The sequence below is a fragment of the Pipra filicauda genome, unplaced genomic scaffold (genome assembly GCF_003945595.2).
Source record: "Pipra filicauda isolate LSUMZ 115617 unplaced genomic scaffold, ASM394559v2 scaffold138_size1969278_pilon, whole genome shotgun sequence".
Lineage (NCBI taxonomy): Eukaryota > Metazoa > Chordata > Aves > Passeriformes > Pipridae > Pipra > Pipra filicauda.
This window is the reverse complement of record NW_024103862.1, coordinates 1,437,157-1,463,718: the sequence shown is the minus strand read 5'-3', so window position 1 is coordinate 1,463,718 and position 26,562 is coordinate 1,437,157. Positions and strand designations below refer to the sequence as shown.

At 46.4% G+C, this 26,562-nt stretch overlaps 1 protein-coding gene, 1 long non-coding RNA gene and 5 other non-coding genes across 9 annotated transcripts in view; 4 read left to right on the top strand and 3 right to left on the bottom strand.

Moving 5' to 3' along the window:
* Positions 1-4,023, bottom strand: part of TRIM55 (tripartite motif containing 55) — a 34,696-nt gene extending 30,673 nt beyond the window's left edge. For 2 of the 3 annotated variants that reach the window (XM_027748172.2, XM_027748173.2), the window contains exons 1-2: positions 3,737-4,023; positions 3,162-3,334 (exon numbers count right to left, since the gene is read on the bottom strand). In XM_027748172.2, coding sequence (XP_027603973.1) covers positions 3,162-3,334; positions 3,737-3,925 — 362 coding nt within the window. In that variant the 5' untranslated portion in view covers positions 3,926-4,023. The remainder of the gene's footprint in view (positions 1-3,161; positions 3,335-3,736) is intronic. The other variant, XM_039378442.1, reaches the window with a different exon arrangement.
* Positions 4,024-19,421: 15,398 nt separating this feature from the next.
* On the top strand, positions 19,422-19,494 carry TRNAR-ACG. The gene has a single exon. It is a non-coding gene; the product is annotated as a tRNA-Arg (tRNA).
* A 2,755-nt stretch (positions 19,495-22,249) lies between these two features.
* Positions 22,250-22,339, bottom strand: TRNAY-GUA. Its single transcript is given in 2 exon segments — positions 22,250-22,285; positions 22,303-22,339. It is a non-coding gene; the product is annotated as a tRNA-Tyr (tRNA).
* A 158-nt stretch (positions 22,340-22,497) lies between these two features.
* On the top strand, positions 22,498-22,570 carry TRNAR-ACG. The gene has a single exon. It is a non-coding gene; the product is annotated as a tRNA-Arg (tRNA).
* A 1,625-nt stretch (positions 22,571-24,195) lies between these two features.
* TRNAR-ACG lies at positions 24,196-24,268 on the bottom strand. The gene has a single exon. It is a non-coding gene; the product is annotated as a tRNA-Arg (tRNA).
* A 184-nt stretch (positions 24,269-24,452) lies between these two features.
* On the top strand, positions 24,453-25,533 carry LOC114002288. Its single transcript, XR_005562438.1, has 3 exons — positions 24,453-24,521; positions 24,706-24,854; positions 25,267-25,533. It is a non-coding gene; the product is annotated as an uncharacterized LOC114002288 (long non-coding RNA).
* Positions 24,536-24,627, top strand: TRNAY-GUA. Its single transcript is given in 2 exon segments — positions 24,536-24,572; positions 24,592-24,627. It is a non-coding gene; the product is annotated as a tRNA-Tyr (tRNA).
* Positions 25,534-26,562: the final 1,029 nt, after the last annotated feature.

The following is a 26,562-nucleotide window of genomic DNA, read 5'->3' as shown; positions in this document are numbered from 1 at the left end:
CCATGGGGAGTAGGAGAAGATCCAGGTCATCTCGCTCCTCATCTCTTTCACTGCACAGCCTGTGGGGCTCCTCCTGCAGCTCCCTTTCTTGGTGACCTGTGGTCAGAGAGCTCATTTCCCTGGCCCAGCCTGTCTGAGATCTCCAGACACCTCTACAGTCTGCCTTGGAGAGCCACATCTTTCCTTGGGAGTTCAGACTAAGACCTCGGAGGGGTCAGGGAGAGCTGCTTCTGGCAGTTCTGTCTGCCCAGCCCCACAGCCCATCCATCACTGCCTTCGCAGAGCCCACACAGGCTGACTCTCAGCACACTGCCTGGTCCCTGCTGCACACTATGGGGCTGAAGGGACAGCCTGTACCTTGGGTTCTCCCTCTTAGGTGCAAGGCAGAGAGAGTGCTTGACCCTTCCTGATCAGGATTCAACTGGTAAAAAAGCCCACAGCAGCTTTTGATGTGGAACAGCCAGCCGAGCTCATTAGAGGCTGCCAGGTTTTACAAAAAGCCACAGCCTCCTGTTGCTACCCTTTTCTGGTACCAGCAGGCATCCTGACGTTCCTCAGATAGTTCAGGTGATCAGTGGCCTACAGACTTTCAAAGATTGGTTTAATTTTTAGCCAACCCAATTTCCATGGCGTTCAGTCCTTTGCCATCCTTTAAAGCTTTCTAAGAGCCACCACCTGCTTGAAGATTTCTTCCCTTGTGTTGCTAATACATTCTAAATTGGGCGACAGGCTATGCTGCCATCAGCTGGAATTTGATGAGCAATGGGATAAAGGACCATATGATGTGATACTCAGTAGATCTGCATGTGATGGCTCAGGCAGACCCTCCCAACCCCATAGCCCAGTGCCTGCCCCAGCTTTTATTTAGAAAAAACCAAATTCCCTAATTCAAATATAAATTCCAATTCCAAACAAACCAACAAAAAACTCCAAACACCAAAAAACTTTTGAAATAAGCTATTTTTGTCTAAGCAGGAGAAAAGGCTTGTTACCCGAATGAATTCCCCTCACTCTCCTAAGTTGATGCAGCTGGTACGTGTAGCTGTAGTGAATTATACCCACAGAAGGACTCAAGGGGAAGGGGTTCTTATCTGAAAATCATGGGTGCTCCCTCCCATGAAGGAGGAAGGGTTGTCTTAGGAATAAACAAGGAGGCAAAGATCACATCTCATCCTTCTTCCTATGTACCTCTGCCAGACCCCAGTCATCAGTATAGAAGAGACAGGTACAAAAGGGGGAAGTGGAGAAGACTTGATTTCCCTGGACTTTTTGGTTTCAGTGGGACAGCACAGGGTAAAGCCATCTTACTCACACCCTCAGGGGAGCCCTAGGAATCTTAGGCAGAGGGAGATAAGCAGCTGAGGCCTGTAGAGGGCCAAATACTTTAGATAATGCTGCTATGCATTGCTGCTGCTACATAATCCTAACAGTAACTTTCATTCTAAGGACATACATGAAGGTTAAATAAGCACCTTAATGGATTAAGTAAATGAACCATTTGGACAAATATATAATAAAATATGTGTTTATATTTTTTTTCTATTCTCCCTTTTTATTCATCACGTGTTTTATTTCTGTGGAATTTTAAACAAATTTACTAAATCTATTCTTACATTTCTGTTTAATTGAATTTTGTCCCAATTGCTCATGAATTACATGGGGAAAAGGAGCTGTATTTCTTTATTTTTTTTTTAAGCTAAATACAACTGTGAGCTGAAAAATAAAGCAAAACCAAGGAAGACATGAGGCCACACATGTCCAGCTTATTTCGTCAAAAGCCAAGTCCATCATCGTAGCTTTGCTGATTAATTTCCTCTGAGATTTTCCTGACTAAAATAATATTTGGGTATCAATGACACACACGGGGGTAGATGACCTTCACTTGGCACTGAGCGCAAAGGGCAGCAGAAAGAACAGTTTTAAGCCAGCTTCGTGCTCTCTAACGCTTTGAAGCTTCAACCCGTGCCCAGCTACAACAGTCCTTGGAGGGATTCAAACAGCTGAGAATAGCCAAAGCCACCGTCAGACTCCAAAACATTCTCTCTGCTGGTGACTGTCCTCCTCTGCCCCCTTTAGGTACTGGAAGGCTGCTCTAAAGTCTTCCCAGAGCCTTCTCTTTTCCAGGTTGTACAACTTCAACTCTCTCAACCTATCTTCAGAGGAGAGGTGCTCTAGCCCTCTGATCGTCTTTGGGTCCCTCATCTGGACTCACTCCAGCAGGTCCATGCCTTTCTTGTGCTGAGGATCACAGTCCTGGATGCACTACTCCAGGTGGGGTCTCATAAGAGCAGAGTAGAGAGACAGAATCATCTCCCTCCTACCTTCCCCCCTACTAAGTTCTCCACAGTGGTATCATGCATCCAACCCATCTGAGGGAAAGAGAGATGAGAAAATATTTTTCTGTTGCTGGATTCATTACACATCAAATGCAGGAAATTACCACTCAGGAGTAACCTTACTTTTTAGGGTTAACCCATTCCTCTGCCCTGAGGTCTTGATCCATGTGCATAGCCATGCAGCTCTGCTACATATTATTTTTGGTTATTCCTTTTCTTTTGTGGACTCCTAAATAAGACTTGATTTCATGAGTTCACATCCTAAGCTGATGGGAATGTGGACTTTTTATTACTGAGTTTTGATTTGACATTATGATGCAGCCGACCTTCTGTGTGAATTTCAGTTTTCTCTTTGTTTGCACTGTCTGTCCCTCAGGATTTTCTAACGAGATTTGAAATTCTTTCCCTTTTTTAGCATGAGAACACACGAGTTAAAGACAAATAAGAATTGTCTGAACTGTTTTTGCAATAAATAATATGAGCTACTTTTCCCTTATTCACATGAGTAGCTGTGCTGACCTCAAGGACTTTGCTTGCACTGGCAAGTGTTGCCTGTGTGAATAAGCCCGATGTTCTGCTGCAAGGGAAGCTCAGGGAAGCTCAGCACCTATTTGGATAAGTTTTCTGTGCTCAGTGAGAGCTGACTTCATTGCACAGCAAACAGACAGGCAGGCATGGCAGCATGATCTTTTTCCACTCTTCCAAGAGAGAAAACAACTAGATCAACCTCATGCATGCCAAATGGAAAGACCAAAGGGTCAGCCCCCTAAGCCATGTCTGCTTTTGTGTCAAACCCCCTCTGAAGGACACATGTTCCCTTGTTACCTTGTGGACTCCTGCTTGTAGATGTCGATGATGTTCTCCACCAGCAGGTTCCTCTGCAGCCCATAGACACCATGTCGGTCCAGGACCACCTCGTGCCTGCAGGAGGGACAGCGGAAACGGCCTCCCGACGCCACAGTTGTACCTCCCCTGGTCGGCAGGTAGGGGTTGGAGGCCTGTTCTTGCCAAGTAGCACAAGGAGAGGAGGGTAAGGCCATGAAAAATCATGAAAATCTCTTCCAAAAGCACCAAATGGTAGGAAACCATTTGTCACTATGCCAAATAAGAGGGTAGCTCCAACACACCACCCCTGGAAAAGCATCTGGTGACTACTGGTGAGAGGCCAGTCCCTCAGCTCACAACTTGGCCATGTCTCCGCAGTGAACAGGTGACACTTTCACCTGCTGTTAGCTCATCCCTGGTCCCCGGGGACATCACCTTTGGCTTTAAATCACTCTCCCCCTCCCGTATCACCAACTGTTAAAATCAGTCAACCAAAACATGTAAAAAACCTGCTTTCCCATTCATTCCAGCCTGTGCTGCTTGGGAAGCAGAGCTCTCTGTGGGAAGAAACCTACCTGGAAGATGTCACTGGCGCATTTCCGACAGAGGTTGTGCTGGCAGGGCAGGATGACTACGGGCTTGGTGAACATCTCCAAGCAGATGGGGCAGATCAGCTGTTTCTCCAGGTTGTCCATAGTTTGTTGCTCTTTGGAGAAGGACTTATAGCTCAGGGAGGTGCTCATCCCTAGCTTTTCCAGGGGCATATGCTCAGGACCACGGCCTTGTGGAGAGGTTTCCAGGTTAATTTCCCTTGAAATAAGTCCAAGGCTGTGCTGAGATCAGAGGCTCTCCGGGTTGCTCTGGCTGGAGGACATTGTTCAAGCGAGGGCTGGAGGGAGTTGGGGCTGTTTTTAGTAGCACTGCGTCACAAGATGCCGTCCTGCCGTGCCCATATATGCGCGTGAGAGAAGGATAGGCTGGGACAGGTGACGGCTGCTGGGGGAAGGGGGGGAGGCCAGAGAGGCCCTGGCTCTCCTCACTCACACATGGCAGCCTTCACCCCTTGAGGAGGAGGGGGAGCGATGAGCAGAGGCCATCCACTCCCTTCCCTTATCTTTGCAGGGCAACGGAGGGTGAAGGGCTGCCCCAGCCACATGCTGAAGCCTAACAAATTCTCTATTTTGAGCAAGCAGCCATGGCCATGAGATGCAGGATGTAATTTTGCCCTTGTGTTTTGGTGGGCTCCAGGATCCTACCTTTCCAGGGTGTGAAGTACATATGGTTACTGGAAAAGACAATAAGAGCAATGGCCGCTCTGGAGCTTGGACACTTCAGGGGGTAAACATGTTACCACCTTGAAAACTAGATAAAAAAAATTGCCTGCCTATAACTGTGCCTGTTTCTTCTGGTAAGGTTTTCATTTTAGGAACTGTAACATAAGAATCTAAAATGACTATTCATGCCATTAACTCCACGGCAGCTTAAATATGCATGGAAAACATTATTTGAATTTCCTGATGAGAAAGAAACAAAAGAAATACAGTGTGAAAAGCTTTAATTTGTGCTGCTAGAGAGTAGGTACTAGTTGCACCTATGTTCTCTCCGCATAGTTTAATTCAAATATATTTTAGTTTTGGGCACTGCTGTGTTTATATCTGTTTATTAGACACTGATATCCCTCTCAGCTTGGCACCTATTCCAGAGTTATTTTTAAAATGACAATTTCCCAGATAATTTGTGACATGTGATGCCTGATCTTAAGGGAAAGCCATCTGTGCTTCTACTTGCCAATAATTTATCACACAACTGTACAAGCAATAAATATCTCATCCTCAAATTTAAGCCAAAGTCCCTGCATTACTGTATAAAATCACTTTGCCACTGTACTGTACATGTAATCAGAATATTGTCTTCTATTTTAATCAATAACTACAATACTTTCTTTGTTAAGTGTCTTGTAGAAACTTCTAAAGTTTATTCCGCCTCATGCCTGTACAGGGCTTACATCTGAAATATGCAGTAGAGCAGCTGAATGAGTCCTCTATGAATCCAGGGGCAGACCCTAATTCCAAAGGAAGGACCTTTGTCTGAATGCAATACCAGTCCGGAAACTATGCACTTCAGGAATATATAAAAGTGAAGGTTTTAATGGATTTCTGCATGAAAATTAATACTGTTCTCTGCATGCAACGATAATGAATCAAATTAAATGTATTATTGATTATTTTATTCTCAATACCTTGCCTGCTTTTAAAGTGTTTGGGTGAACTCCTGTTCTCATTTGCAGCTCCCTGAGCTGGAAATTCCACTTTGTAAACTTGTATGTCTGTCAGCAGTCCCATAAAAACAAATAGATTTCTCTGAAGTCTTGCATTCGTGGGAAATTAGTGATAGCTTAGTTAAACCCATTTGAAATCACACTTTTGCTTTGACTGCCTGGTGCAGACAAGAGCCCGGAGTTGAGTGGGAGAAGCTGCTCTGGCAGCTGAGCCACGGACAGCTGGGGCTTTGGTAGGGCTGGCAGGGAGCCTCCCCTGGCAGTAGCAAGTAGATATTTCTCTTCCTCCCCTCCATGGCTGGGTCAGAGGTGACTTCTGCATCTGGAGGAATTTCAACGCCTCATTCTTGTCCTCCTAACTCTGAGTCAGCTGCCCCTTGCGCATCAAAACCTGCTTCAGTAAGGAGCTTTGAATTAGATGAGGAAAGCAGTCCTCACCTGGCAGGGCAGGCACTTCCACCTCGCTGCACAGGCAGAAGCAGAGAAATTCTGGGAGGAAAAGCTGAAGACTAGAAATGTCAGCACACAGAAACACTGGCATATGGTGATGTAGGGAATGGGGTGTTCACGGCATGGAAAGAAGCAGTGGGATCATGCTGCTGTGTTGGCCCTTTGGACAATGAACCGAAGCACCCCTCAGGGTGTAATGTGCCTCTGGGATGTGATTCTGGTGAATTTATAGTTACTTGTGGTAACCCACAAAAGCCTTCTGTTATCAAGCTGAGCAGGACACTTGATGCAGAGGACATCTGATGGCAAAGAGGTGAGGGACAGTCTGGTCTGCTGCTGGTTTTCCCCTTTCTGCATGTGTGGTGGTTTGGAAAAAATTGTCAAAAAGCTAATTTTAAAAGTTTTTCTATAATTTGTTCTAATGTGTATAGAGAAGTTTTCAGACACTCACAACTCAGTATGGGGGAGGGGAATTATATTACAATTTATTACTTACACAATAAATACTATAATACATATAAATACATATATATAACAATTTTAACTATCTCTTCTATGGTGAAACAATATATAGACATAGACTGTCTCTCCTTTCCTTAAAAAAAAGTCCAGAAAGAAAGAAGAAGAAGTCTTCTTTTCACTTTCAGGCAACAGCTCTTCCAAATTAATTTCTGCAGCACTTAGAAGTGTCTCTTATCTTTAAGGCAGCAGTTTTGATTTGTCGTAGCTGGAATTCTTCTTTCTTCTAAGGGGTTTGGGGAGTCTGCCCCCACTTCTCGCTCCTTGGCCACCTCGTCCGAGGGTATTACCGTGCGTTTTGGAGGAACACCCGTGTCACCACGTCTGCAGCACAAAGTGCAAGGGGTTAAAGTTTAGTCTTTATCCCCTGCTCTTGCTCCATAAAGGTTCCGGTCCCCAGGCTGAGCTCTTGGGAGACTTCTTGGGGGATTTCCACCCCTCCTCCCTGGGGTCAAAGAGTTCTAAGGGCTTTTAGTTTAGTCCTTACCCTAGAACTGATTCCAACCGACTCTCTCTCTCTCTCTCTTTCCATCTGATGACCCTGCATCTCTTGGTCTGGTCCATGCCATATTTGCTTTTGTCTCTGCTTTCCTCTCCTCCCCCCACTGCGAGGGGGGAAAAGAAGATGCAACCCAGGGGGTCTTCCCGATTTTTTGGGGTCCCCCTCGGTCACCAGCTTCGGGGGGGGTGTTTCACTCAGTCGCTGTGCTGCTCCTGGCCCCCCCGGCCAGCAGCCAGGGGCAAACACCCCCCGGGCCCACGCCACATGTGGCGTTTCAACTCATGGCTGCCTCTCCTTCAGCTACGCAGTTAAAATTAACCTCTTCTCTTCTGATTCTGTATGTAATTTCCGCACAAAATTTTTAATTGATCCAGTATCAAAACCACCACCTCTGGGGCAGACTATCACCAGCCCCAGGGGAAAAGGTTTTTTTCAAACCACCACAGTGTGCCAAAGCATGCTAACATGGAACAGGTAATGAACAGCATAACCAAAAAAAGGAGTCAACAAAACAAAGAGAAACCCACCTTCTGCAACGAGGCCTGAGATGAAATATTTTATGGCAGGAATATGGAGTTCAGACACATGAACAGTTAGAATAGGTTTTTCTGTCAACGTATTATGAGCCGCAGCAGTGAATGCTAGGTAAAGAAATGTGGAGGCTTGACCACACTTGCAAAGGCTGGACGAGAAGTGCCAAGAAAGCCACACACTGTCTGACCACTCTGCAACAAGGAGGAAGAGAAGAGCAAAGTCCAAGAGCCTGTGGAGACATGGAAAGGCCCTGCAGCTGGTTTTCAGCAGGGATTACTTAGGGTGGACTTTGAAGGACTTGCACCGAGAAAGAGCTTGGCACCCTCCTGTCTCTCCCTGGCAGCCCTGTCCCCCTCCCCTTCCACACCCACAAGGGAAGACCACCAGCAGTCCACCTCCAAAGAGTTGCCAAGCCAAGCCATGCACAAGAGGACCTGCTCTAACCCCGCTCCTGGACAGAAACTCTGGATTTCTGCTATCCATAACCAAGAAGAAAATCATCTCTTTTTTTTTCCTTGCAGTATTGCTTGCCCAGGAGTGTTACCTGGTTTTGTTGACACCACCAGAGCACTAACTCCTATGCTTGCTTTTACAGATATTGCTTCTAACTCCTGTTTTGCTCCAAATAATAGCTTGAAGCCTGTAGACTGCTGGCTTGGAGAACCTGGAAGACTGACTGCAAAGCACTGGCTTTAGGAGTGGGATTTGGAGGAGAGAGGAGAGCTCAAATGATGTCCAGGTTCAGGTTTCAATGCCATAATGATATCTCTGGGTTTTGCGTTCACAGAATTCACCTCTGTAACCTCTTATCTTGTACCAGAGCTGTTAAGCTCTCGTGTCTCATTCAGAAAATCATCCCTGTGGCTCTCTTGCATGACTGGAAAACAAAGAGAAAAAGTGTATTTTTGCCAGAGGATACTGGCAAAAAAATACTCCCACGTGACTTGCTTCCCCTGAGAGCCTGCTAGAGACAAAGCCACTCTGCAAGCAGCAGGCTCCTTGCCCCGGCATCCTATCCTGGACACAGTGGGTGCTGAGAAGCATCCCGGTCCATGGGGTGATGGTGCCCTGCCTTGCTGCCACCTCACCTCCCACCTGTCCTGGGGGATGAGTGAACACCCTGCCATCCCTACCACCCAGCCTGAGGGTGGGGAATTCTACACTGGCAGCTGCCTAAAGCAGACAGCAACTGCCCATCATCCCCCTGCAGAGAGCGATACCTGCCCCCACCCTGCTGCCTCCAGCAGCTTCCTGTGCTCCTGAGCCTGGTGGGGTTCACATGCAGGCTTTCAACAACAGCTCAGCTGCTGGAAGAGGACAGGTCTAGTGGGTGCCCTTGTGGGGCCAGAGGGAAGCAGCTACTGCCGCTGCAAGGGTGGACCACCAGACCCATCTGTCCATATCCCCCTGCTTTGCCCTGCCTTGTTCACCTCCAGTGAGAAGTCCTGGCTGCCCAATCAATACAACATCTTAACAGGTTGCTGCCTCCAGTTCTGTCCACCGGAATGCAAAACTGAGCAGAATGAAAATGCAAGTTTCCCCTCTTCCCATACTGCTAACTCTGCTTGTTGTTCTGGCTGAAAAGATTTACATTTTTAGGCAAGCATCCCTTGGGGAGGTTATGGGAGGCTCTCCATCCATCTCACCTTCTGTATGTGCCCATGAACAGTCCCTCAGGAGCAGACAGTGAGCACTGGCATTCCCACCTACAGCCAGTATGTTGCAGAGACTCAAATTTCGCTTACATTGGCAACGACTTACTAAACCACTGAGCCAGCTATAAGATGAAGCCCTCCTACCTATACAAGTGCAAACTGCAAAAGGTATTTTGCATTTCATGATTTTATTGTGATCAATATACAACCCATGATAAAAACCGAAACTACCCCTGTACATGACTCAATTTATGCAGAGAGCCTTTGCAACAGAGACAAGTGCTTTCAAAAACAGTTGCCGTTTGAGACTGACATTTTTTCCACTCAACACATATATATATTTGTCTTTGTGTACCTCATATGTGATGACAGGCCATATGCGGTCAGTATTTGGAGACCTTCTAAAAACAATCTGAGAGATGGTTTCAGATCTCCAGAAAAACAAGGACCGGCACAGGAGATAATGACATCTTTCGAAATTTCCTTTTGCACATATGAAATCACAGCAGCAGGGGCAAGCTCAAAGCTTTTCCAAGGGTGAGTCACTGGGAGCACATCAAATGTGCAAGACAAAGGTTTCAGGGACAAGCTACAAAGACCAGCCAGAGGGATGATGTCTGCCCTTTTCTTTTGAACAGGGGATGGACACTGACCTGAGCTTAATCGTGCTCACAAGCAGCCTTCTCTGGGCTTATCCCTGCTCAAGGAACTTCCACAGTTTTCAGCAAACAGACAGAAAAAGGGATGAAAGGGTAGATGAACTAGATAATAACTTCCGTTCCAGATTCATCAGTGGTAACAACAAAAATTATATCAAGTAAACCTCAGGGATTTGGATTAAAAGACCCTGAGACTGGGAGAATCTGTGGACAAACTCACTACTGTATGCTGTGGTTCTGCCATCAGTGGAACACCAAGACATGGGTCGTTGCCCCAGCTGTCTGCCTGGGAGAAGGAGGATCCTTTAGCTTCCTTCTCTCCTCCAGCAGTGCCAGCAAGCCGGAGTGAACCTGTCACCCAGCTTTAGAGGACACAGGGAAACAAAGCCCTCCCAAAAGAAAATTCTGGTTTCCTCACAGTGCTCAAGATCAGGACGAGAAATGGTGGTCAGTCTGTACCCTTCTGGGTGACCCCGAAAGATGATTAACATGAGGTGTTTATCATCTTCCCTGCAATTATCTGTATTCTCTAAAGTCTCAAAATCAATGAACCTGAAAAGACAGGCTGTGGGATAACAAACATGAGATGAGCAGTACAGCATCTCCCTGAGCCACACACAACTTTACAAGCCCAGAGATTCCCAAACCCTCATCTCCTCCACACATTACTGCTAGAAAGAGATCCACATTTCACAGGCAAGGCATAAAAGTGTGTCCAAAGCACTTCGTGGAGGAAGGACTGCATGTGGGAAAGAAATAGGACTGCATTACTGCCTACCTAAAAATAGGTCCTTTCTAGGGCTAGGGACAAGTTTCACAGATAACAGGCACAGGCTTGCTTTTCCACACCCCCAAATATGCCCTGCAGTGAAAATGAGACATGAAGGAAGAAAGGATATAAATATAACAAAAGCAGTTAGAAAAATGGGAGAACACACCAGTTAGAAAAATGAGAGAATACCCCTCTCATTTTGGAGATTAAGCAATCAAATGCTTTACCATTTTAACACAATCCCCCACTTTTCAAATGCACCCCTGACCCTTTGCCCTCTACTTTGCTATCACAGCACCCCATAGGAGCCTGCTTGTAAATCATGAGTAGACGTCTCCCCTACTAGCAGAGAGGAAGGAATGGCAGCTCCTCCCCTAGTACCTGCATTTTGTGGAATAACAGGGGTATTTGGTGCCGGGTTAGCAGCGGAGGAATTGGTGCTGTGACAGTGAGGACGGGCAGAGGTGATTCAGCAGGGGCGGTGCTAGGGGGCCTCCTGAGCATACCAGAACTTAAGGAAAAGAGGATTGCAGAGCTCTAAGAGCAGGAATTTCGACTAGGGGACAGATTTGATTTCTGCTCTGGACTTAACAGGCCATAGCACTCCGCTTCAAACCCTGCTGCTGCAACCCCAGCTCTGCCAGTAGGAAAGGAGAGTGATGTTCAGTGAGAATGGACTTGTGTTTCAAATCACAGATCCATCTCAGACTTCCCAGCTGGCATCAGCTCATCACTTCGCAGAGATACAGCCCTGTCCCAGTGTCAGGTTTCTCCCCAGCCTTGGTCTGCTTGACATAAGCCACTCTCGATGCTATTTCAGTATTCTCTCCATCGCTCAGCTGGCAGAGCAAGGTATTTTTTTTTTCCAGGACAATGCTGAGGTCTATAATTCAAAGGGGAGATTGATTTTAATTGTATACTCAGTACATGACTTTGTACCACACCATAGACGTGCTGAGACTCGATCCCAGCCCCCCAGCGTGGTCTAGGTTATGTTTTCATCCATCCCCATCTTGAGGGTCATTCCTTCAGGATAGAATACAGATACAGTGCTCAAAGAAAAAGGATCAAATATTTTGGTATTACAGCTAAACAAAAATACTCTGTATGGGGGCAGGAAGTTTTTCACACAGTAAGCTGCTACCAGAACTATTCAAGTGCCTGTTTAACATGTGACTGGTGACAAAGGTGACAGAGGCGACAGGGGTTCCTTGGTTTTGTTTTTTTAAACTCCTTTGTTTTCCTTTCATGTGTTCCTTTGCCCTGAAAATTCTCTTAAGGCATATAGGAAAAACCAGCATGACTATTCATTTCTGAGTACCAATGTTTTTTTCCTTTTGAAAGTCAGATAAGAAGAGCAAGTTTCCTTTTTGGCCATTTTCCAGCCAAGTTCTTTTCCCCACTCCTTCATGTGAGATTCATGTGAGCACAGGGGAGCACAATGTTTAGGAGAGAGATGCAGGCATTTGCAAGGACAACAACAGCTGGAAATGCCTTCAAGCCAGGCAGGAGTTGAATGAAGGCATTTTTAGCTGTGATCAGGAATGCCATCCACTGTGACACTGTGACACCGTGCTCATTGTACCAAGCAGCAGCCTGTTAGATCAACATCCTTTTGAATTATCACTTCATGAAGCATCTCATGCACGTCGGCCCATGTCTGCATGTGTGGCGTTCTGCCACCCTCTCCCATCAGGCTGTTCCCTAGGAGTTAGCTTTTCTGATTCTGGCAGAGTTTAGGGAACACAAGGGAAGAAAGGGTGCACAGCAAGTCCTTTGGCCATAGAATAACTCAGATTGTGTGTGTCTTTTCAAAGGCTTTGACCTCGCCATGGAGAGGGCAGCTTTGCAGTAAGATTTGTGTTTTGCCTGAGCATGGAGATCCCTCACTATGCAGTTTTACCCTCTGCAGTCAGGGTTGGGGAATAAGCTGCATCATAATAGTCTGATACTATGATCTAGGGAGAAGACAAAGAGTTTTGGGCTGGCTGTCTTCCTCCCCACCCCAAATTCTCCCCTTACCTCCTCCTCACCCAGCCAAGCACAGCCTGTCTTCAGCCCGGAGGGTGACTCTTGTGACCCGAATCATTAGCATTGAAGGAGGCTGCTCCAGGATTGTATGCAAAGGAAGGTGTGCTGCTGTGAGCTGAACACACTCCCTTGTCCCACCACTATGTTCAAGAAGCTGTGAAAACAGAGCATTGCTGACCCCACTCCCTTGTCCCACCACTATGTTCAAGAAGCTGTGAAAACAGAGCACTGCTGACCCCATATCCCCTGCCACTGCCACCCTTTGGATCAGGAGAAGGCAACTAGGGGAGAAGATGGGCATGTGCAGGGCACAGGGAGGGCTAGGATATGGTGGTAAAGCGGAGCACTGGATCAGTGCCAGAGCTGATGTGCATTTCCACTATCACAGCACTGATAATGAAGCCTACAAACAAGGAGAGGTGGTGTAAGGACAGAGCCTCTGTTTGATGTACTTATTGCAAATTTTTTTTCCTTGAGTCACTTGTGCTGCTCTTTTTATGATGTCATGGGGTCAGCTCCCCCTCACCTCTATCCTGTTGCAGGTGTGCAGACAATACTACTTCAGGGAATCCTTGAGAGGTGACAAGCTGGAGCAGTACACAGCATGTTTCTGCTGCTTCTGATAATCTAAAAGATTGTAATGCAAACATGAGAGGGGTGATAATAGATTTATTTAAGAGCAGACTAGAAATCACATCTCTTCCAGTTACCCACCTAGTATGGCCTTGTTGCTATTTCCATCCATAATCATTGCTATGAAGCACTTCACAGCGAGCTAACAGCTTAGCAGCAGCATTGTTTTGTGCAGAAATCTGTATGCAAGATGCCTTTTAGGCTTTGGTTCCCTATATCTGAGAGTGATGTATTTGCTACTTGCCATTATGCTGCCAGGTCTGGGACTGCTGTGGGATCCTGACGGGAGTTTCTCTCAGGACCATATCTCCCATCTTTTGATAGCTCAGAGTGGAGGGCTGTGGTGCTTTCAGAGTAGTCCTTAGTCACTGGTTGTAATTCCAGTTCAAATAATAGGGGATTTTGGTGTGGGGAGGAAGATTCCTGCTCATCACTGAACTTCTTATTGGACCCCTGACAGACACATTGAGGAACCTCCAGAGTCAAGCCCGGAGCCAATCTTTTATTCCACACCAGTGCCCACAGTAACTTCTGCCAGCAGAGGATGCCTCTCCTATCCCTGACCTCCACCAGAGGTACTCACCAGGGACCACATTCCTGCAGCCAAAATGGGACAGGCATGGTTATCACTAATTTTAGTACTCCAGAGAAAACATGCCAAGGAGCCTGACATGAGCTAGGTGGCCACAATAGTTCATTGTGAACTTCAGCAAGCAATGTAAGTGGGCAATCAGTAGCACTGAAATCCCACTTAAACCAGAAGACATGAAGTAAAAAATTCAAATAAAATAATTTAGCCATGAAAAATCCATTAATATCCATCCAAAATAGATCATATTTACAGAACACTTACAAAAACTACACAGGCTTCTATCTTTGCTCATCTGAACTGGCAAGATCTCTCACACATCACCAGGTGTGGAGGTGATCACCCTGAGAAGGTGCAATGCTTCCTTAGACGCTTCCTCTGCATGTCATATCTCATGTTGCATTCATTAGGGTGCTCCTGATATGTCAGGTCTCATAGCCAATTCCTTGGGTTCCTGGAATGTGTTCAAAAGGGGTGCTCATTCCCAGAACTGAAGTCACCTATCCTTCACTTTCAGAGAAGTATGTTTCTTTAATGAACCAGGTGTCACCTAGTCAGGCAGGAAGAAGGTGACAACTCTCTCATCCTTCCTCTGGTGACTTCTTAATGTGTTCCCAGGTGAAATGCTCTTTATACCTGACCTCACAAGTTACACCAAGCTGGAAATTTAAAAATAGAGAATCTGAAGAGGCCCATGTGTAGAGCAGGAAGCTCCACCTTTTTCATCTTGGTGTTCTCATTTTCATCCTGTCCCTCATGTTGTCCAGAGAAGGGCAACGAAGCTGTTGAAAGGTCTGGAGCATATCTTGTGAAGGGTAGCTGAGGGAGCTGGAGTTGTTTAGCCTGGAGAAGAGGAGGTTCAGGAATGACCTTACCACTCTCTACAATTGTCTGAAAGGAGGTTGTAGCCAGGTGGGGGTGGTCTCTTCTCCCAGTCAGCTAGTGACAATACAGGAGGACATAGTCTTAAGGTGCACCAGGGGAGGTTTAGGTTGGATATTAGAAAGAATTTTTTCACAGAAAGGGTGACTAGACATTGGAATGGACTGTCCAGGGAGGTGGTGAAGTCACCTTCCCTGGAGGTGTTTAAGGCAAGACTGGATGTGGCACTTAGTGCCATGGTTTAGTTGACATGGTGGTGTTCAGTCATAGGCTGGACTTGATGATCTCAGAGGTCTTTTCCAACCTAATTGATTCCATGTGATTCAATGGTTTACAGTTTTCTGAGGGAAGCATGACTCTCCAGCATGTGGGAGGCAGTGGGATCAGTGCCTCTGCTCTCCAGCCCTGGCCTGGTGTTGACCCCACTCCTCCCTCAGTCCTAAATGCTGTAGAAGCCACGCAGGAGGGAAGAAGGACACTGGACCATTTCCTCCCAGCTTAGGCAGGAAACTGTGCTGCCAGCCAGATAATGGGCATCTCTGTGAGGTCCCTACGTGAGGCCACTTTGTAAAACTGGCAGGAGGACATTTGCAGAGGTAACAGGAAGATGCAAAGCAAAAAAGACACAACAGGGTAAAAAAGGAGGCTGCGTGTGCATGTACGGCGGTAAGTCTCAGGATGTCCTCTGCATTGAACAAGTCCTTTAAAAGTGATTTCTTGAGCTCAGCACAATACCTCCACCTCCTCTGCTACTTCACTGCACCGCAGAAACCTGCTTCTCCTCCTTCCCACAACCTTCATCTCCTTTATCCTCTTTCATGAATGGAGTAGACTGTCTTACCCTCCCCCTGAAAAGACAAGTCCCATTAACCAAGGAAGGAGCAGCCTCTGCTTGAGCAGGCAGGAACTGGCTCCCCTTCATTCTATTCCCAGCACTAGCTTGAAACAACATATCCCCTCCAAACCAAACCTGACTAGGAACACACACTTTTTTGTATGCCCAGCAGAATAATGATAGCAGGGAGGGCAAAGAAGAGATGTTTACATTTTTACAGAAAAAAAAAATTAAAAAAAAGAGAAAAAGAAAATGATGGCATTGAGACATCACAAACGGAACCAGCGCCTTTCCCACGACAGCACTCTGGCTTAGCACTTGAGCCAAGGTATTGTTAGCTGGCCAGGTAATGCTAAAGGAATGAAATCATTCTTATTTTTGCCAAGAGGAAAGGCCATCCTGTCTCCTGAATAAGGAAGAAGTAGGAGGAGCTCCATACTAAGGTGGTGAACCTCCTATGATTGGAAGAATTTGAAGCTTTAGGAGAAAAATTTTAGGAGGACATGAGAGGTCCTTTGTTCCCCCACAAGGAAAAACTTCTTGGTCAACACAGCCTGAGGTGTAAGGTGTGGAGTAAGATAGGCTCTTTGCTCCTCACTGTGTCAGGAGAGCCTGTGGCAAAATGCCTGGATATGAGGGAATAGCCTTGCTGATTTAATCTTCAAAGCCAGTAACTGAAGCCTGGTTTTCTCTCATTTCCCCACCTACCTCTTTTATATGTTTATCTGTCTTGGCAACTGTGAGTATATGTTTTTATTTGCTTTTTGTCTTAACCTGTCTTCTATTAAGTATGATTTCAGTGTAATTGGATACTAATGACTTGTTACTTGCCAAAGGATGTGGTAAAACTCCACGTAGAGCTTGGGGCACCTTAGAAGCACTCTGGATTGCCAGCTTGTTCTCCATAACGTCCAAAGAATTGTGTGCAAATATGCAAAGCAATATGCCTTCCTTCAGCTAAAGCCCCCCGCCCCCTCCTGGACAGCCAATAATCAGGAGAAGGAAAAAGCATCTCTTAGAGATGTATTACCCCTTCTCATTTCTAGCTTTGAACTGTATTCATTCCCTCCCTGGGCCACTAGCCTGATTTTCCAGCTCTGGTTCCAGCTTCCTCCAGGCATTAGGATGGTTTGATGTTTGACCAAGGCTTTGTCTCAAATTATTAGTCTTGGCTGCAGATCTCTCCTTGGTTCAAGCAGGACCCATCTCACTGGGTTCTACTTTCCAAATTGCCAGGCACCACAGCACAGCTATGTTTGAATGCTGTACGTGCTCCATTAGGCAAAACAGAGTGGCCTTGTTTGCTCAGAGCATTCTGTTAGAAGTGCATGGAAATCTGAGACTACTCTTTTCTAACAACATCCCATCATTGCAGTAGGGGTAACATCCCTGGGACCTCTAAGCTAATACATGGCAGCCCTCTGTCCTGCCTGATCATCTCTCTGGCTGCCAACAGGAGGAATAGGTGCAAGTCCAAGATGCCCAACTAGAAAAAGGCACCACCTCCACCCCTGTGAACTCCTGTTTGCAATTACATTCTTCCTGTTGTTGTATGCCCACCAGCATACAACATGGACATGCTTACCTCCTTTCATTCACTTTGTGGTTTTTCATTACTAACTCAGGGAAAAAAACCCAGAACCCATCTGCAAAAGAAGAACTATTTGTAAGTCGCTGCTTATGAAGGAGCTGCTTCCCTCAGTGCTTACCCCTCTGCACCAGCCTGAGGCAATCAGGAGGAATTTGGCCTCATATTCACTACCCACCCTACTTGCACCTGCAAAAACTAAAGCGAGCAAGAATGAGAATGAAGACATGATGGAAATAACAGGTCTGAAGTGAGCTGTCTGGAGGCAGACAGTGGCTCTACCTCACATCTACTGGATACCTTCCCCGCTTCTCACACCTGGCTCCCACTCCATGTCTTCTGCTTCATCATCTCAGCACAACACTCCTCCTCCAGGCTGCAGCTGGGCAAGCACCTGTAGGAGGCTGAGCTGGCCTGGCCAGCAGGATGGGGCAGCCTGGGCCTCTCACCTCCCCTTGTGTTGGCCCTGGCTGCAAAGTCTGGTCCCCTCATTTGCACACCACCTGAGCTGATTCACCTGGTTGACCCTTGGAAAATTACCCGCTTTTTTACTGGATTATCAAGTTAACTCAGGTGCCTGCAGTGACCATCGACTGCCAGAGCAAGGACGAGGCAAGTTGTGTAGTTGAGGGCAGTGGAGAAGAGGGGAGGAGAAGTGGGACCTCTTTACTTTGTAGCAAGGAGATGCTAAACTGGCTCATCCTCCTTTCAAACTTCATCCTCAACATCTTGATTGTTATCCAAAACATAATATCTTCAGTACCCCACAGGATAGTCCATGACTGGAAGAAGCACTCACAAGCAAATCAAGCCAAAAGCCATCACTTATCACGTATAGTCAGGCAAAATCACCACTGCTGAGGGAAGCACAGTAGCAATGCATGTTCAAATAGGGTTACAGTGATTAATGTCTGTCTCCAACAGCTCCCGGCATTTTCCCTGGCAGCAGGTTGCATGAATCCCATCCTGCTTCTAAGGAATGAAAAAAGAGCTATTCATGTTTTTCCATGCTACCTAATGTTCAGCACTGCTTAACTGCTTTGTTTTGGTTTTCATTTGCCTAATGAAACTAGGGCTAAATATGCAGAGTTTGTTTCCAGTGTCCTGTCTCTCTCTGGTACAGACCTGCTTATGAAAGCCTGAATAGACAAGTGTCATACCAGAAATCAAACAGCAATCAAAGGATACCACTGGAAAGAAGCTTGCAGCTCACTGACACACAAGTTATTATCAATGTTGGGTCAACATATTTGACTGCTGTAAGGTAATCAAAGGGCTCAGAAAAGCAGGCAGCAAGCGTCACCAAGAAATCCTGAGATTGCATCAAGAATGTTATAAATCCCTGGCTGTTCCTGGAAAAGCAAAACTTAGTTTGCATGTGATTGATGAGTAAAAACTGTAAAACAAGCTCTGGGATCTTGTGGCCTTTGGGGAGCCTATCAAGTGACCAAGACCACAGTCATGGGGACACTGGTCTCCTTTGTGAAGTACCAGTGTGATGCTTTGTATGAATTCAAAGACAAAGACTGTTCTGGCAGTCCAAAAGAGCATTGTCTCTGGCAGCTGAGCTGCAGGAAAAAATTATGGGGCCTAGACCAAGAGTAATTCGGAGTCTGGGGCAGGAACCAACGTGCAGACTGAGTCAGGCACGTTGTAATGGGAGAGGTATTGGTGTGACAGTGGCGTGGGGGTTCCCTGGAAGACGAGGTGCTGATGCTATCTTGCTGCCTTCAGAGTTGCCCTTTTCCCTCTGAACAGATCAGCTCTGCACTGCACCACACAGCCTGTTCCAGCCCTGCAGGCCCTGTCTGTCTGCTCTGGGATCCTTCCAAGGAGGCAGGACCAAGCATGGGATGAAGGCTACAAGGCTCATTGCCACAGGACCATAGAAGTGGCAGATCCCATCTCCTCCCACCAGGTGGGATTCCTCCTCCAGACACCATGGGAATCGGCAGGCTCTGCTGGCCCAAATGGCTGCTAGAGGCAGGGGCATGACAGAGTCCATGAGCAACTGTCTGTGTCTGTATTGTGTCTGGCATGAGACAACTGCCAGAATTTGGGAACTGGATGATACGATGTTTTTCTTTTTTTCCTTTCAGCACAGATATTGCAGCAGGTGACACAATGTGACTTGTTCTCAGCTTGCACTTGCAAAAGTCTTAATCGCAGTGGAGCGACATCAGATATGGAGCTTGGACACAGAAATTGGGATTTTCACTGTGCAACCTCTGCATTTTGGTGATGCTGGAAATCAGGGTCTTCCCTTTGGGGCCAGGCAGGAGCCCTGGGCTAGAGACCAAGGACCACTCTCATTGAGAAATTTCAACATCTGGGGGCCAGTGGCGCAATGGATAACGCGTCTGACTACGGATCAGAAGATTGTAGGTTCGACTCCTGCCTGGCTCGCTGCTGCTAGTTTTTCACTCCTTGCCTGCTGTCAGCTGTCCAAACCTCGTATTCCTAATCCTGGTTTGTCCTGAGAGTCCCACCCCATCTCCTAATGCTGGTTTGCCCTGAGAGTCCCACTCCACTGTGCATGGATGGAGGAAAAAAGTAGGAAAGCTTGGTTTAAAATGAAGAAGTTGTATTGGTACCTCCATATCCTGCTCAGCATATGAATGGGGTTTTTGTAATCTCTGGCATAATTCATTATTAAGTGATACAAATGATTGAATAGGGTGTACACACACAGTTCATTATTTGCCCTCACTGGAGACCAGATATGAAAATAATTAAGTACTTGCAGGTCACCGTCACTAATAACTTGCTCATAAATGACATATTTCGCAAGCTACACAATCATCTAAGCACTGAATAGGATGTTACTGGAGTAAAAAGTGTTTAGTACTTTTAGATCCATGAGCATGTTCTAGAAGAGTGGGAAGCTGAACTAAGCGGTCACATGAATGTAACAGGCTGTTCCTCAAGAGGCACAGTAGTTGCTTAGCATAAAGTAAGTCCTGAGATCAGTGTCTACATTTTGTGAGGGTTTTCATTTTTGTTTTTGTTATTTTTCTTTCCTGGATTTCATTCTCCCTTATGGGACATACACTGCTACACAGAAATGCATGTGTGTCAATACTTTCTGGGTGGGTAGGGGAAAAAAATGTCCTAGAGATGGAGCTGGAGGGGGAAAGGAGATGGTCCGTTCTCCAGAAGAAACCCTGAGCATGTTTTTATTTTGTGAGCTATCATTTAGGAGAAGAGTTTCCACTGAATCAGTGAAAAGGAACAAAGGAGTTCAGAGATGTTTATATAGGAAGGGGAGAATTTTATGAAAAAAGTAAATCTTTGGCCCTGAATGGAGTCTGTGCCCTGACCCACACTGGGGAGTGGCACAGGGATGTACTTCTAGATTTTCGATTTAGGTTTGATGGCTGGTGAGCGCAAATATGTATGGACAACAGACACCTAAGAAAATGTCTTTCCTTAATGTTTGCTCACCTTGGTGCCTCTATTCTCTGATGGGCAGGTTTTTCATGCCTGGATTTCTCCTGAACCAGTTTCTGAGAGGGATGCACTGCACCGTGCTGGAAGAGAAAGGAGAAAAGATTGTTGTTGGTGTCTATGTGTGTGTCCATACACACACACAAAACCATACTAATTAATATAGAGGTGTCTGGAGCTAGGGACAAAGCATGTAACTACAGATGAGCAGCTTGCAGGTCTGACTCCTGCTGAGTTTCATAAATCTGTTTCCCTGCTGATAATCTTACTTGCATTATATTCCCACAGGGAGTGGGTCTTCTTTGCTCTCATATATGAAATCTACCCCAGAGAAACGCTCTCACAAGGAGACAAGACTCAGTCATCGTTCTGTTGAAGGAGAAAACTTCACTTCCATTCTTCCCCTGCTATGCAGACAGATTTGGATGCTTTCAGACATGTTTACTTTCTCCAAGCAAGGAGCTGTTGCCAAGCATGTTTTTCTGCACCCTATGTAGTGCCTGTAATGGAAAAGAAGACTTGAAGGAAAAAGGAAACAATAGAAAACAGGGGGGGAAAGCAGAGTATGAGCGCTGGCTTTCTTATTAACTATATCCTAAGCAAGCCCACTCCTGTCTGCACTAACCCCCTTCTGTATAAAGGACCTCTATGGCCCCTCTCCCTCTGCTCCATGTTCTCCTAGAACAACTTCCTTTATGGCACAACCAAAGGACCAAACATCGTGTCTGTTGCGCTAAGTCAAGAGACTGTGGAGCACTTTCTTCCACTCCTATCAGCCAGAATGTTCACAGCCCTCATTCGTAACGATTGTCTGGCATCATAGAAAGCACAATCAGTAAGGATTATTTGGCAGCATGGAAAGCAACATGCGAAATGCGGAGAGACTGTCCAGAGCTGAACTAGCATACTAAGGACTACCTTGGAAAAGATGATCTAACAAAAATAGCTAAGATTGAGATAAAAATGCTTAATTTTTTTGGCTTCACATAGGAGGATGTCAAGTATACATTATTAGATTGAGAGGGGTTCTCATTAATGCATATAAATATCTCAAAGGCGGGTGCCATGACGATGGTGCAAGACCCTTTTCAGTGGTGCCCACTGACAGGACAAGGAGCAATGAACATAAACTAAAACATAAGAAGTTCCAGCTCAACACAAGGAAGAAATTCTCTACATTGAGGGTGGCGGAGCTCTGGAACAGGCTGCCCAGGGAGGTGGTGGAGTCTCCCTCTCTGGAGATATTCAAAACCCACCTGGATGCGTTCTTGTGTAACCTGCTCTAGGTACCCCTGCCTTGGCAGGGAGGTTGGACTAGATGATCTCCAGAGGTCCCTTCCCTTAAAAATGCTGTGGTTATTATAAAATATAATGAATTAAATCTTATTAAATTATAATATCTTTTAGTATAATTAAATATAATAATAATAACAATAATGATAATAATGAATATTATGATGAGAAAAAACTAAGCACTTCCCAAAGCATTGCTGCAACAAGGATTTCAATGTTTACCGCGGGGCTGCCACCTCTGCAGTAATTTTTTTTTGTTTGTTTCCCCCTCCAAGAAAAAAAAAAGATGTGACTTGCTTTCGTACCATACATGGTCGAAACGGCTCTAGGAGCGTCCGCCTGAGAGGTAGCGTAGCCGCCCTCCTGTTCCTTACCGAGGGACCAAAAAATTCCCAAGTGGGGAAGGAAAAAGTTTGGCGTCTCCTTCGAGCCGGAATCGAACCAGCGACCTAAGGATTCCCGCGGGGCGAACCTCTACAGTCCTCCGCTCTACCAGCTGAGCTATCGAAGGGACCTGCTGCCCGCCCCCCAGCGGCCGCACAAGGAGCCGCCCCGCCCCGCCCCGCCCGGAGCCCCGCGCATGCGCCCTGCTCCGCCGTCGAGCAGGGGCCGAGCGGCGGGACGGGGGCTCCATGAGGGGGCGACAGCCGGGGCCACTGCCACGTGCGGGGGCCAGTGGCGCAATGGATAACGCGTCTGACTACGGATCAGAAGATTGTAGGTTCGACTCCTGCCTGGCTCGCATCCCTTTTGGTGCCCCCTTACATCGTGACCGTCACCAGCGCCCTTCGCGGCAGTGTACGGCACACCGATTCCAAATGCTAAGATCACTATTGAGCTGCCTCAGTTACTTATTTGTAACTCAGTTATTTATTCATTCACTTTTTATAGGAAACTAGTGCTCAATCCACAGACTGATGTGTCCAGCTCTGGGGTTATCAGCACAGGAAAGACGTGGGCCTATTGGAGAGAGTCCAGAGGAGGGACATGAAGATGATGAGAAGGCTGGAGCATCTCTCCTATGAAGACAGGGTGAGAGAGTTGGAATTGTTCAGCCTGGAGAAAACAAGGCTCCAGGGAGACCTTAGAGCACCTTCCAGTACCTAAAGGGGGCCTGCAAAAAGAGCTGGAGAGGGACTTTTTACAAGGCCGTGCAGTAATAGGACAAAGAGCAATGGCTTTAAACTGGAAGAGGTAGGCTTAGGTTGGATATAGGGAAGCAGTTTTTTACAATGGGATTGGTGAAATACTGGAACAGGTTGCCCAGAGAGGTTGTAGATGCCCCATCCCTGAAAACATTCAGGGTCGGGTTGGGCAACCTGATTGAGTTGAAGAGTCCCTGCTCATTGCAGGGGTTTGGACTTGATGGCCTTTAAAGGTCCCTTCAGCCAAACCATTCTATGAGTCAATGACTATGGCTACTCTCAAATCTAAACATGGCGGATGCCTTCCTCGCTTCTCCTTTCTGCTCTTCATACAATGCTTTATACAATGCAAGCTGTTCTTTATACCGTGCATAGTCTTTATAGACACCAAAAATGTTTGTTTTGTTGCAAAAATCATACACTTTTCATTCAACTGCACAACGAGAGTGCTCTTGCCCTTCTCAAGGCTAGTGGATAATCACCATTATCCATTAGTCTTCATCACAGCAGCATTGCAGCTGCCTTCAGAGACTGTTTGTTTTCTTGGCTGTGGTTTGTAAGACTGACCATAGCGTGTCGGGCCAATGCCGAGCACACTGCTCCTCTGTTTGGGCCCAAATGATTTTCCCCCATGTAATGTGTTGGTGTGTTAATCAAGTTGAGTTGCTGGCACAGTTAAAGCATTTGACAAGCTGTATCTTTGAATGGTTTGAAAAGTTTAAGCCTACAATGGTGTTTTGCTTTGGGAGATGCAACGCTCCAATGACATGCTGGGTGGACAGATGGGGTTAAATCAGAGAATCATAGAATGTTAAGGGGTTGGAAGGGACCCTAAAGATCATCCGGTCCCAACCCCCATGCCAGGCTGGGACTAGATGAAGTTGCTCAAGGCCTTATCCAACCTGGCCTTGAACACTGGTAGGGTCGAGACATCCACAACCTCTCTGGGCAACCTGTACCAGTGCCTTACCAGCCTCAAAGTGAAGAATTTTCTCCCAATATCTAACCTAAATTTCCCCTCTTTCAATTGATACCCATTACTCTTTGTCCTACCACTACAATTCCTGATGAAGTCAGGATGGTGAGATGAGATGAGGAGAAGAGAAAAGAAGATTGAGAGAGTGAAAGATAAAAATGGTCAGCATGCTGAGATCAGATGAAAAAGCTTCCCCCCCCTGCGTGGTACTTGGGGCGGTGACCGGAGAGTAGAAAAAAACAACTGCGAGCCAGGCAGGAGTCGAACCTACAATCTTCTGATCCGTAGTCAGACGCGTTATCCATTGCGCCACTGGCCCCGCACAGGAGTAGGGTTTTCTCCACAGACCTCTATAGCTCAATACCGGAGGGACCCCCCAGCCGGGCCCCAGGGCGCTCCTGCAGCGCCCCTGCAGCGCCCCAGGCCCGACACAGGCCCCGCCTGGCATAGGCCCGGCCTGAAACAGGGGCCGCTCCCACCCAGGTCCGGCCCGGCTAAGGCCCGCCTGAGAGCCGTGCAGCCCGCGCATGCGCGGAGCGATCCGGGCTACGCTCTTAGAGTGTGGCGGCGGGGTGAGTGGCAGGTCCCTTCGATAGCTCAGCTGGTAGAGCGGAGGACTGTAGAGGTGTTCGCCCCGCGGGAATCCTTAGGTCGCTGGTTCGATTCCGGCTCGAAGGAGACGTTGTTTTTTTTTTTTTCCCCTTCCCCCCCCCTGTTTTTCGAAGTGCGTTTACACATCTCTTTGACGTTTTGCAGATACGGCTGTTTCTCTCGAAGGGATCCGGCCTCATTGCAAACCGAGCCTCTCGCTGACTCTCAGGAGCGGCTGTTCCTGCGGGAACTGCGAGTGCCGCGCCTGATGTGGGACTGCCAACACCCCGTGAATTTCTAAAGGAAAACAGGGTGTACGTTGTTCATACTTCAACTTAACGACAAAGCAAGCCCGTGCAGGAGGATACCTGTTGAGATCCCTTTATCTCATCACAGTTAATTAGGATGTTGAAATGCTGAGGGTCATTTTTCCAAGCCTCCTCTCCTCCGAATGTTTAGACTCCACTTTTACAGAATAGGGCTGTATCTATATATTTGCATACTGCCACAACGTTTCCAGATTCAGCCCAGTGAAGTGTTCAGGGCTGGGCTGGACGGGGCTCTGAGCAACCTGGTGGGTGCATCCCTGCCCATGGAAGTGGGGTTGGAACTAGATGATCTTTAAGGTCCTTTCCAACCCAAACCATTCTACGATTAGCATGTATTAACTCTCCCACTTAGTGGGAAATTGTGTGTCTTTACTAGTGTCTTTCTATTATCTTGTAGGTGTCTGCTACCATTATTACTGCCTTCCCAACCCTGAGACAGGTGACACTGGCACAAAGGACCGAGTCCTCTTGTAAGAAACTCTGTACCTGTTCATCTCTCAAAGCAAAAGGAGAAGCCGGATGTGATGACTGAGCTGACTTTAGTTTGTGGAGGGAAGGAAGGGGGTTGCTATGGTCTTTCACCCTGCTTTGTAACAGCACAATGAACATCATCTTTTCTACAGGAATGATAACACAGAAAAATAAATCAATAATTTTAACTGTACTCAGTTTTGTATACTTCTTAATTTTTCTTTAGATTTCTTTTAGATTTTATTCTAAAAAGAGGCAGAGATGTAACTCTTTTTGACTGAAATAATACCAGTATTCATTCTAATGGAAGGTAGGTAATGAAATTAAATACATACAATTATATTTGAAGCTTTTCAGATTAAACAGAGTGCCTTATCTCACAAACTTGTGGGGAGAAAAATGCACAAACTACATAAATAACTGGTTACATGGTAGTATGCCTAAATCTTCTATCATGCCTCTTCTGTTTGGTATTTTGAGTGAATCTGGGTATGTGTTAATATCTAAACACAAAAAGGGATGGATATTTGAGAATACATCCAGCCAAAACAGTTGCCCCTTGTCCATTTTTCGAATGCTTGGGCTTCTGTGGTCACAGAGGCTGGATACCATCCTAGTGAGAAATACTCCTGCCTTGTAGCACTTATCTAGCACTCTGTGCTGGCTCTTGGACTGGTGCAAAACCCCTGAGTGACATGCTGGATGTCTCTGGACTTCTGCTGTTGTCCTCAGCAGCATCATGGTTTCACTCTCTGCACACACCCTTCACTGGGGAAATTATTTCATAGAGGCTCTGATACCTGTAAAACTGCTGTATTACATCACTTTGTCACACTGATGATTTTTTTTTTTATGTAGTCAAGTTTTCTGCATTGGATAAAGGACTTGTAATGTGCAGGTATAGCTCTGGCTGCTTTGCATAGGTAGGCACATCTGCTGCAATCCAGGACTTAGTTCCTCTTCGGGGAAACCCTGAGTTGCCACTTGCAAAGCCATAATTTTGGACAGCTGTCTCAACAGCTTCTCTTGCTGTTACCGGAATGAAGTTGTTAATGTGGAAAGGTAAAGGGAGTGCTACATAAATTCATACATACAACCTTTATTAGTCAGAGTGGTTGACAGCCAAGGTAGATTTGAATACATGGTTCTTTACATATAAATAAATGTAGCAAAACAGAGCAAAAATTTGAGGATCTGTACATTTCGAGAAGATTATTGGGTG